The following is a 12,388-nucleotide window of genomic DNA, read 5'->3' as shown; positions in this document are numbered from 1 at the left end:
CCACATCTTCTTTATCCATTCATCTGTTGATGGACACTTAGGTTGCTTCCATGTCCTGGCTATTGTAAATAGAGCTGCAATGAACATTTTGGTACATGACTCTTTTTGAATTATGGTTTTCTCAGGGTATATGCCCAGTAGTGGGATTGCTGGGTCGTATGGTAGTTCTATTTTTAGTTCTTTTAGGAACCTCCATACTGTTCTCCATAGTGGCTATATCAATTTACTTTCCCACCAACAGTGCAAGAGGGTTCCCTTTTCTCCACACCCTCTCCAGCGTTTATTGTTTGTAGATTTTTTGATGATGTAGGCCACCAAACATTCTGACTTAACTTACATGGATTGAGACATGTTTAGTATATATTTGAGATAAATTTTTATGACGTTAAGAATTACAAGCAATAAATCCACTGGAAAAATTCCTAGTTTTGCCTTCTGTTATAAAATTGAAAGCATTAAGAGTTAGATTCACACTGATTTTAAATTCTTTGAGACTAGAAAATAATTACTGGTCCATCTGCCAAGATAGGGACACCCCCTATGTTGACATTTACCCATTGCATAGGATGTCCCAAATGTGCTTAGTGTATAACGTCTAAGGCAAATTTTAATCAAAAGAAGCAGAGGAGCAAGCAGGTATCTTTGCTCACAGCGTCCCCCCTTTATCTGGCAGCCTCTGTCCAGTTCACTTTTTCAAAAAGTACAAGGTAGCCGTGCCTTTCAACTATTAAATCACTGAGCTCAAAAGAACTGTGTCACATTTGTTTGTATAGACCTAGCGTTCCAGGGTCTAACTTACTGCTTTGCAAAGAACATTCAATATTCAATTCTAAAAATAAATATATTAAATAAATAAATATTTAGAAACAAAAATGATTGTTCAGCTCAAGCTGTTTTCCTCACCTGCTATTCTCCAGGCCCTAGCCCAGAGTCTGGGATATAATATACTTAATATCTTTTGAATGAATAAATTTTATATAAACTAAAACAATAAAATAGAGCAAGTAGATACTTTAAAAGGAAAATGAAGTAAACAAAAATACTGCATAAGTATGGTGATACCAATGGGAAGACAGCCTTCTCACCGTCTTTAAAGTACAATTGATAACACCGTCGTTTGAAGGCATAAAACCCCCATGGAGACAACTGAAGGTGGCCTTAGTGAGTTATGGAGAGCAGGTAGCATTGTTTTATTCTATGAGTGTTCCTAGGCCTCCATGCCTGCCTCTGAATATGTTCTGTTAAGGCTCAAGATGTTTTACATGTCTCACAGTGGCTATAAATATAGCTGATTATTGTCTGTGTGTCTAGGATACTGCTTTGTGACCTGAGGGAAACAAAAACAAAGTACCATAGGAAAGGAAACTCACCTGGAGCCTGCAGGCATCCCCAATGTCACCTAAACAAAGCCTGAGCAGGCACTCCCTGGAAAAAGCCTTCTATGATGCAGAGAAAAATCAATGTGGAAAAATGTCCAAAGGGGAAGAGGGCTGGCCTGGAGTACTGCTATTGTTGATCCTGTTTGGAGGTTACATATAAAAATATTAGGCTCAGAAGGAACTTTAGAAAGGCTGTCTTCCTGGGTGCCCTGCTGTTCCCCTTTAGTCGGAACCCACAGCTCATGCAGATGTTTCTATTTCTTTCTTTTTTTTTGATGTTTCTATTTTAAAAGACTTCCAAAGGTGATGATTCTGTGATCTCCCTTGGTGATTCCCCTGCAATGTGACCAAGGCCTACTCCAAGTCCCGGGCTTCCTAGAGGATTTTTCCAATACATTGACTCGATACATTTCACCTGTTTCCAATAACTCAAAACAAGAAACTTGACTTTTCATGGTACATGATTAGACTAATTGAACAATTGTATGTTGGTAAGCATTGCTGTTTTTATTGTGACATTACTTCAAAGTGTAGTCACCGCACTCCAAAAAGATTTTAAGTCCTGTGCTATCCCAAAGAGACAAGGAAATCCAAAGAATACATTGTGAATTAGCGTAAAAACCTCATCATATCATTCTCCTTATATCTCAGTTAAACTCTCTTGGCTTGCTTTAGGTGGAAGCTCTTGACTCCGTCCACATGTTAAGAAGAGAGGGGGTGAGTCATCCTCTTGGTAAGAGCTCTTTACATTCTGGATAACTATTCCTAGAAATCCCTCCTCAGCTTTCTCAATACCTATCCAACCCCTTTAACTTCCCGACATGCTAAATTATTCCCAACTAAAATCCCTAAGCGATCCTTCTCCAATTTCTTCATGTTTCTCCTTAACTGAGAATCGTAGGACTTGAGTCAACACTTTGGCAATTTGGCAGCTTCGGGAATGTGGCCTCACACTTCCCCATCCCAGAACCCTGCTCAGTTTAAAACCACCAGTATGCGTGACTGGTTCATGGCACCTGGTTATGCCCAACATGAGGAGGTTTGCTGCTGACCACTTCTTCAGATCCACGGAAGAGAAGAGATCCACAGAAGAGCCACAAAGGCTCTTCTAAGTTCTCAGGAAACTCTCCTCTTTACTTAAGATTTGAACACCAGAGGACAACTGAACACATTTTCTATTACATCAACAAGTCACTCTTAAAGACCATTCTAAAAAAGAGTATCAACCCTGATAGAATTCCTTTGAATTATGACATCTGAAGGGAAACAGATAAATAATTGGTCCTATTACTTCCCAGTTGAACAGTTAGGTAAGTTTGAATAGCTGCATTATCAGATCTTTAAAATTTTTTACCTATAAGTATATAATATGGATATATAACATAAGCCCAAAAAAAGGATGTTGCCCATTTTGAAAAGAGTGTCAGTATAGTGCCACATTATTTATTTTACTTTTCAGATTGGAGTTGAAATAGGTACTCAAGTTGCCATCTTTACCAACTCTTTTGATGGGAACAAGGTGCTCTGTCCACATATGAACAGTAGAGAAGAGCTGGGTGTGAGGAGACTCCATGAGTGTGATTTACCAAGATGTGCACAAGCGCACCAGGGTGGATAAAAGATTTGGTCATTATACCTCACTGGGGGTTTATTAAGACTCAGTTTCCTCCATACACCAGGCTTATCCCAGTTGAGGTTGCCCCAAATTCAGACTAGCTTCATGTAGTGTCAGTGGTATAGTGGTGAGCACAGCTGCCTTCAAGACTAGCTTCATGTGCCTACCCTTTTTAAAGTATCTGAAAATTGTTATTAGTTTTTCTCTAGCATTACTATTACTTTCACTAGAAAGAGAAACAAATCTTAAATGCATTTTTTTAAAGCATGATTATGAGAGGGCAACACTGAATGGTTACCATATGCCCATCTCTATGCTGTTATTTCATTACTGAAAAAAAAAAACAAGACCTTATGAGGTAGGAATTATTTCCATTTTCCAGTTGAATAAACAGGGTCACAGGCTGGCTAAGTAATTTTCTTAAGGCCACACAGTAGGCACAGTTCATCCAAACCCAGGCTAAGACCACAGCCTGTGCCAACTTCTCTGAGTTGCGTTAGACCAATTTCATCCTCCCCATCTTAAAGTATTTCACAGAATTCCACAAGTTGTGAAAAATGACACTTAACCTAAAATGGCTTTTGGTTTACACGCGTTTACTCTTCTTGCATATATGCAATAGATGCTGGCAGTATCTAGCATATTTATTTATTCTTTAATTCTTCCATACTCATGCTATATAATTTGTTTGTTTTATAGTTTTGCCTAACTTTTCTCTTTGGAACACACAAATGATTTTTAATACAGTAAAAAATACTTCTGCCATTTCAGGATTATCTATCATTTGCTCTCATTGTGGATCAAATAGAATGGAATGCTCTTTAGTCACAGTTTACTCTAAGGTAAGAGGAGGGACCACATGTAATTTCTAGCCCTGTTTCTTCACCATTAAAGGATATGCCTGCATTTGGTTTTATGTCATCTACGAATAATCCTTTCCTACTCACTTTTTTGATCTTCATGTACTAAGCCCTCTGCTGCAAAAGGATAGCCAGGCTTTTGAGAAACCCCCAGTTCCATGGTCCACACTGAACCATGAATTTAATCAATTCAATGGCTATTAGAGAAGCATTTTCACTTAAACTGATGGGAGTTTCAACTTAAACAATGCATTACTTGAAAAGAAAAGAGTTTTGGTTGTCAGCTAAGACCATGTGGTACAGCCAGGATGTAAAACACAGTGACTGACCGAGACTTGTTAACAATTTATAAAATACTGTGGGTGCTACATGTTGCAAAGGCAGAGGCTGTGTTTCAGGCTCACTGTAGCACCTAGCACTATGGAGAACACCAACGTTTGAGGTCAATACATCACTGTCATGGAAGGAGTTGCAGAGTGAACAGTGCCTAAAGTGAGCGACAATGCAGTACGATGCTCTCTTTTTCTCTTCCCATCATGGCGGGGATTCTTTTTCAAACTTTGCACAGGTGGAATGCCAGGTCTATTACTTCCAAAGGCATTACAAGCTCTTTTTCTGTTAAGAAAGGCAAGACCTCCCCCCTCACAGTTATGCAACAGGAGCAAAAAGAGGTTCCAAAACAACTGTACATCACACTGGGAGCCAGTGAAGGAGAGAAGTGAGAGCAGGTGCTCGGCTGCCTGGTGAATGGCCCATTTAAAAATTCAACAATAGTCAGAGGGGTGCAGAGAACGCAAGAGTCACCACCGTGTTTGGGGAAACGGGCACTTCTCGATTCAGTGTAAACTCATTCCCTGAAAGAAGGCACGCTGTAAACCAGCTTTCCATAAACCTAGTGCATCATTTACCCTCCACAATAGTATTTTAAAAGCATTCTCTTCAGGAAAAACTCATGGAAAGAACTACTCAAGCAACAAATATTAGTGCTTCTTCAATTTCGTATGTCCCTATGAGATATTAATTATTAGCTAGATAAAATAGGTAAAAGCAGCTTTAACACGGCAGAACCAACTAATTATCTTTCATAACTCCTTTGAAAAGCAAATGCAGATAGAAAAGCTCAAGTGAAAAACATGTTAAGTGCATTGTGTCTAGACTATGCCAAGAAAATAAGGAAATTTAAGTGCACAAAATGAAAAGATTTTACTAAACCAGAATTTCAAGTCTATGTAAAAAAATTCACCTCATATTTTGATGTATCTTGTCATTAGCATTTTATATTTATACAATCGGCTTTAGGGTGAATGTTGCTAGATATTCAAGATGTACATGCATCTGACATGGTAAATAGCACCAACATAGTAAAATTATACAAATGAAAAATGCTTTTCAGGCATTCTTCCCTTAAAATTTCTGTAAACTGTATCATAAGCAGACTGTTAGAAAGCAGATCAAACACACAAGTATATTTTCACTACATCAGCAGAAAACCTTAGAAATAGTGAGTCAAGGCAGCAGTAAATGACGTATAGCTGATTATTGGGCACTAGAGACAAGGGATGCAGCAAAACATAGAGCAGGAAAATATGAGGAGAAAAAATCCAGGCCTGTCTGTACAATAGATGCAGATTTTTTCAAATGTAAATTTTAAAGTGAATGCTGCTTTTATGTCACTGCATAAAGGAAAGCACAACAAGGCTGCTCTGCTTCCCTTTAAGCACAAGCGCATAAAGAGAGTAAGGGATGTGAAAAGCCAGTTCTTTGTGCTGCTACTTAATCAATTGCACTCAGTTCTACTCGATGACACAGCCGCACTGCAAAGACCACTCAGCAGTTAATGGATATGATGTTGGAAAAGCACTTTGAGGTCTTCCAAAGCAAGGTAGGGGAAAACCCCAAAGGAGCATGGTTTTACTACTTATTCCCAATAACTGAGCAGCATTATACCCGAAACTCCCATGACCTGAAAAGAAATTAAGATATTCATTTATTTTTCTAATTCTGATTCTTCCATACGAAATCACTTCTTTCAAAAGCTTCAAATCAGAGTCGAGTTATCCTGTGTCTTAGTCTGGGCTTGTCAGGATAACCGTTACATGCTGTAAGGAATAAATATGTGCTTCAAGTGTTACAGCCTACGTTTACAATCTGTCAAAATGTAGAGCTGAGGAGGAGTTATGTGTTTTTAACTGTATACATCCATCACTAGCTATCACTCTTCCCACAGACAGCAAAAAGTCAACAATGAAACATAAAAGCTAAAAATAAGTGACAGCAATTGCTCAGAAGAGCTGCACATGGAGCTCAGTGTTACATGTACACACATTCCTTCCCTTTTCCTATTACCGCCAATTTAAAGTAATTGAAATTAAGGGCTCAGATCTAAGAAAATAAACATGCACTGCACAAAAATGTAAAAGTCAGTCAGAAGTAAAATTTCATGCTCATAACCATACATGATCAGTGTTCTAAATGGCACGTGCCCAAAATGCAAGTAGTGACTAATATATGTTGCTGCAAATACCACGAAAAAATGACAATTATAGGCACTTCAAATGCTCAAAGAAGAATTAGGGTCATTGCTTACAAACTGAAAATATTCTTCATTCACAGGTGTTATAACATGTTCATTTCTAAGAGTCAATCAAATCAACATTTATTAAAGATCCACTGTATACAATTTACTGTGCTCTGATGATGGAAAATATGGCATTAAAAAAGTATGGTTTAGGGCTTCCCTGGTGGCGCAGTGCTTGGGAGTCCGCCTGCCGATGCAGGGTACGCGGGTTCGTGCCCCGGTCCGGGAGGATCCCACATGCCGCGGAGCGGCTGGGCCCGTGAGCCATGGCCGCTGAGCCTGCGCGTCCGGAGCCTGTGCTCCGCAACGGGAGAGGCCACATCAGTGAGAGGCCCGCGTACCGCAAAAAAAAAAAAAAAAAAAAAAAAAAAAAAGTATGGTTTACATGCAAATACAGAATCAAAATATATGTATGAGTGAGTATATTGTACTGAATATAGAAAAAGCATAATCTAGAAGGAGAACACTAGATTCAGAAAAATCAATACCTCCATGACTTAATAGGTTTTTCGGTTTTCTTCTCATTCTGTAAGAATTATTAGGTGAGAAAAACAGCATAAAAACCTTGAAAGTTTTAATTTTGAAATCTGACATACTCAAAAGGAGACAAGTTGTCTTACAACAGTAGTTTTCGAATTCTTTCTTAGTTTCAAAATGGGTCACCTAACCAAATCTCATAGGAAACCACAATATATAAGTGAGATAAACAAAGAGGTATTTAATTCATACAAATTTGCTTTATAAGTGTAAGTTTTTAACATTTATTTGTTAGGCAAATAAATGGTTTTTTTATAAAGAGAAAAACATGAAATAGGGGATTATGGATGACAGTTACATTCTTCTATGAGCCTCGGCGTCAGGTTCATTTCTGTATTTTGGAGTATTTTGCCCCATACTAAGAAAATTCTGATTCCTACACACAAGTGGTTACAAACAGTAACTTTTAACACCTCCCCTGCAATCTAAGGGAGCAGAGACAGCCAGAGAAGCTTCATTCCATAGCCTGAACCAAAATTCAATAACCTATTAACAGAAATTAACTCAACATCATTCATCTCAACTACAATAACATTTCCAATAAAGTATACTTGACAGTGCATATGGGCTTTTTAAAAAAATTACGGTATTTAAATCCAAGTCAAACCTTTGAGAAACCCAAAGATCCTTCCACCTCCAGAATGTCCTAGGGTCTAGTAGAATCTAATCCCCACGTAAAGCCTGTCTTTACAAAAAGCCTGCCAGCAAGCACTGAGTTGGTATCAGTACTCAAAACACGGGTCACCAGGGTAGGTATAGCCCACAAACACCTCTTGGCAAACCTAGGAATCGAGTAAAGTGTGCCACCTGCAGACCTGCTGCCCTTTGGTCTCCTTCATTTCCTCCCAATGATCTTGCTCCTCCTCTCCACTACTGTTTTGACCCAGAGCAATCCAACCAATCATCTCTTTACGCTTCATGGTACGCCTGTTATACACAGAAATCATCAACGTAACATCAGAGAGCTGAAAGAGGGCCACCTGGAAAACAAAGGTCTCCTTATAGACAGGATTGGGCTGACCACGTCGGATGGATGTCTTGCAGCGGGACATCTCTTGACCCACAGAACTGAGAAGGAAGAGCTTTCCATATGTATCTGAGGAAACAATGGAAATGAGAAAACATCAGTGCCTTCCGTTTTGCTAGTTTAATTGCAATATCTACATGGGCTGTACATTTTTCCTTTTTAACATACTGAGCAGCATCTTTAGGCCCGGAACTTGCTGTAGGACTAACACATCTTACATGAGCTCTTCAGGAAAGGGATTATTACCTTTATGCTTAATGTTTCATGCGGCCCACCATGGGGCACCTTGCTGATGTTCATTAGAAGCTCTGTATGTGCAAGGCTATGTACACGCACAGGCAGGTGTGCAATGGTATTTGTGGACATGCACAGTTCTTCATCCACATTTTATTTATGTAACTATAAATATACATTTTGCTCTATGTGTCTTTCTTTTCATTGTCAAAGGGCTGTTTATGCCTAAAGAGTCTCTTCTCTTCTCATTCTCTACATATTCTTTGGACCATGTTATCCACTCAGTGACAACTACCAGATCTGTATCTCTGGCCTAGACTTCCCTCCCAAGCTCAAGATCCAACTGAATACCATAATTCTTCTTGTGGAAATCCCATCTCACACTCATCATGTCTCCAACTCTTAAAAACTTGCTGTTTTAGTGTTCTCCAGCCCTGTTAATGGTAGCATCATCTGCTCAACTACCCAAGTCAGAACTCAGGACGGCATTTTTGACTAGACTGGCTTCCTTACCCCTAGTCCAGTCAATCAACCACCAAGTTCTGTTGATTCTACCTCCTCAATAGTTACCAAATCCACCCACTTCCTTGCATCCCAATGCTACTGAACTCTCAGTGTACACCATCAGCTCAGGTCACCAGCATTTCCCACTTGCATTACTGCATGTTTCTTCACTGATCTCCAGTCACTGGATTGTCAGGGGGGTCTTTGTAAAATGCAGATCTGGTTGTGTCACTCTCCCTAATAAACAAAGACTAAACCTTCAATACATCCCACTAGTCTCAGGATAAAAGCTAAATTTCTCGGTATAGACCACATACCCTGACACTTTTATCTTCCAGTTTCATTATGCACCACTGTTGCCTTTATACACTGCAACCCCACTACACTGAATACCTTATCCCTCCAACCCACTCTGCTGTCTTTCCCTTTCACTTCTGCATAAGCTATACATGCCGTGATATCCCGAATGATATCTACCTTCACATGACTTCTATGCATTAGTTTAGTTCGGATGTCACTTTATCCTGGAATCTTTGCTGACCACTTGCCCCCATGCTGACCATCTGTGGGCTCCATCAAAATCTAGTTTTAGCCTCTCTCAGCACTTATTACCCAGGATTTCCATTGCCTGCTTACTTGTCTGCAAAACTGTCAGTTCCCAGATGGGAGAAAGAGAGACTGCCCTGTTTACCACTGTAACCCCGTGCCTGGGGTAATGCCTAACATGTGGTAGACACTCAGTAAATATTAAATATTTTGTAATGAATGTCTATGAGCAGCCAGGAGGCTCAACTTTCTTTTTTCTTTTGGACTTAAGTTTTCAAACTTGCAAAATGGAGCTAAACCCCTCATTTTATAACCCCTGCACTAGAATGCCATGAGATGCTGACTAGCATCATAGGTTTACTCTTTTCTAGAAAGTAAGTACTAACACAGTTTATTACTTTTACGAAAATTCCTGAATGGATAATTACAAAGAAAATTGTATCCTAAGAAAATTCTATTTTTATTAAAATCAATTAATTTATCAATTTCTTGACTTACTCTTAACTACAGTTTTTACCACTAATTTATGTGTCCTATCCTTTAAAAAAAAATCTACAAGTTCCGGTGTTTCCCGAATTTTATCATTCTGTACATTCTGTTCAATGGAGGCTAAATGCTGATTAGTGTTTACTGCTCACTTTCCCACCTAACAACCAGTCAAACTTTTTAAAGTGTAAACCCAGAGCTCTGTAATTTACTGTTCTCTACAAGAGCATTGTAAGATAGGAAACAAATTACAACCTGCAGTTTTGTTTCTTTGTTGATCTTTTTCTATTCTGGTTTGATATGTTATTTTATGCAGTTAACTACTGAGAAACATAAGGTGTGAAATTACACTTCAGGTGTGAAAAACACTTCTCTGTCTCAAAAACAGGGCTCTCCACTCTTCAAACTACTCTACGGAAAAAGCTGTCAGAAAACCAACAATGGGGGAGTGAACTTGTGTTTCCGCAACTGTACAGCTACACAATTCCTGTAGGAAAAGTTCAATCCAGTCACCAAACTGGTCTGGCAATTCTGCTACCAGTTATGGCAGTGAAAATTGAATCAATCTTGCAAAGACCTGCTCATTTCACAAAGAGAGCAATTTCCAGCTTTATCCTGTCAGAAGATCATTTTCTAATTATGAGAAAGGCTACTTACTTCCAAACCATCATCAATGAAGCTGAAGTGTACGTGTATGACAAAAGGGGGAAATAATAATTTTATAAACAATCCAGTCTGAGGACACCTGACCAGAAGAAGAAAAATGTTGCTGATCATTCCAGCTCAAAAGGGAACCTTTTATTGGCTGTAATAATGTGCTTACTTCTTAGTGACCCAGGGCTGTGCCCAGAAAATTCTACTTGTGAGGAATAGTGGAGAGTAAGGCTGGGGTCTTTTGTGGTTCAATGACTTAATCTGATGAGCACCAGTCAGAATGGAAGAGGCAGAGTCAAGTAAATATGCAACTTAAGTGAGCTCTGTTTTAATTCTTTGGAATTGATAATACTTGCTGCAGAGCACCACCGAGCAGTATTTTTTTTTATTCAAACAGAAAGTCACAAAAATTATAATCATCCTCATCAGTTCACTCAGTCCCATGTAATTAATTTATTTTTCATATTGATCTTTTGTTAGCACTTTTATGAATTCATCAGTTTTCCAATAGAGTCCTGAAAATGCTTATTCATTCAGTTCACCAGTATAGTCAGTTACCAGAAACCTGTACTTGTCAGAGTCTTTTCCATGAATTCCTTGAAGATGAAAACCTTTTATAGGAACATTTTTGCAAAAGCATCAGAGTACACCCAGAACTGTCTGTAAATGACAAAAGACTTAAAAATGACCACAGTTAAAGATTTGATGAAAGTTCATAATAATGCAATTGACAAGGAAATTTAGTTATTTCTCAGATATATATTTTAAAATATTAACTAGAATTATGACATAACATTATACCAGAACATAAGATTTTCAGAAATTTCACGTAATGCCTGAAACATTTATATTAACATATTTCCATACAAATAATCCAAAGAAAGTTTAGTATTATTGTGTTTTTTGTTTGTTTTTTTATACTGCAGGTTCTTATTAGTCATCAATTTTATACACATCAGTGTATACATGTCAATCCCAATCGCCCAATTCAGCACACCACCATTCCCACCCCACTGCGGTTTTCCCCACTTGGTGTCCATACGTTTGTTCTCTATATCTGTGTCTCAACTTCTGCCCTGCAAATTGGTTCATCTGTACCATTTACCTAGGTTCCACATATATGCGTTAATATACAATATTTGTTTTTTCTCTTTCTGACTTACTTCACTCTGTATGACAGTCTCTATATCCATCCATGTCTCAACAAATGACTCAATTTCGTTCCTTTTTATGGCTGAGTAATATTTCATTGTATATATGTACCACAACTTCTTTATCCATTCATCTGTTGATGCGCATTTAGGTTGCTTCCATGACCGGTTGTCTTTTCATCTTGTTTATGGTTTCCTTTGCTGTGCAAAAGCTTTGAAGTTTCATTAGGCCCCATTTGTTTATTTTTGTTTTTATTTCCATTACTCTAGGAGGTGGATCAAAAAAGATATTGCTCTGATTTATGTCAAAGAGTGTTCTTCCTATGTTTTCCTCTAAGAGTTTTACAGTGTCCAGTCCTACATTTAGGTCTCTAATCCAGTTTGAGTTTATTTTTTGTATGGTGTTAGGAAGTGTTCTAATTTCATTCTTTTACAAGTAGGAGTCCAGTTTTCCCAGCACCACTTATTGAAGAGAATGTCTTTTCTCCATTGTATATCTTTGCTATCCTTTGTCATAGATTAGTGGACCATAGGTGTGTGGGTTTATCTCTGGGCTTTCTATCTTGTTCCATTGATCTATGTTTCTGTTTTTGTGCCAATACCATATTGTCTTGATTACTGTAGCTTTGTAGTATAGTCTGAAGTCAGGGAGTCTGATTCCTGCAGCTCCATTTTTTCTCTCAAGACTGCTTTGGCTATTCGGGGTCTTTTGTGTCTCCATACAAATTTTAAGACATTTTGTTCTAGTTCCGTAAAAAATGCCATTGGTAATCTGATAGGGATTGCATTGAATCTGTAGATTGCTTTGGGTAGTATA

At 38.4% G+C, this 12,388-nt stretch overlaps 1 protein-coding gene across 2 annotated transcripts in view; it reads right to left on the bottom strand.

The window, feature by feature from the left end:
• Positions 1-7,287: 7,287 nt before the first annotated feature.
• The window catches only part of SYT16 (synaptotagmin 16), a 127,989-nt gene continuing 122,888 nt past the window's right edge, over positions 7,288-12,388 (bottom strand). For both annotated transcript variants that reach the window (XM_028496098.2, XM_024117666.3), the window contains one exon: positions 7,288-8,065. In XM_028496098.2, coding sequence (XP_028351899.1) covers positions 7,752-8,065 — 314 coding nt within the window. In that variant the 3' untranslated portion in view covers positions 7,288-7,751. The remainder of the gene's footprint in view (positions 8,066-12,388) is intronic.

This window comes from Physeter macrocephalus, chromosome 11 (assembly GCF_002837175.3).
Source record: "Physeter macrocephalus isolate SW-GA chromosome 11, ASM283717v5, whole genome shotgun sequence".
Lineage (NCBI taxonomy): Eukaryota > Metazoa > Chordata > Mammalia > Artiodactyla > Physeteridae > Physeter > Physeter macrocephalus.
Note: the sequence above shows the minus strand (reverse complement) of the source record. Positions and strands in the feature narration are given on the sequence as shown.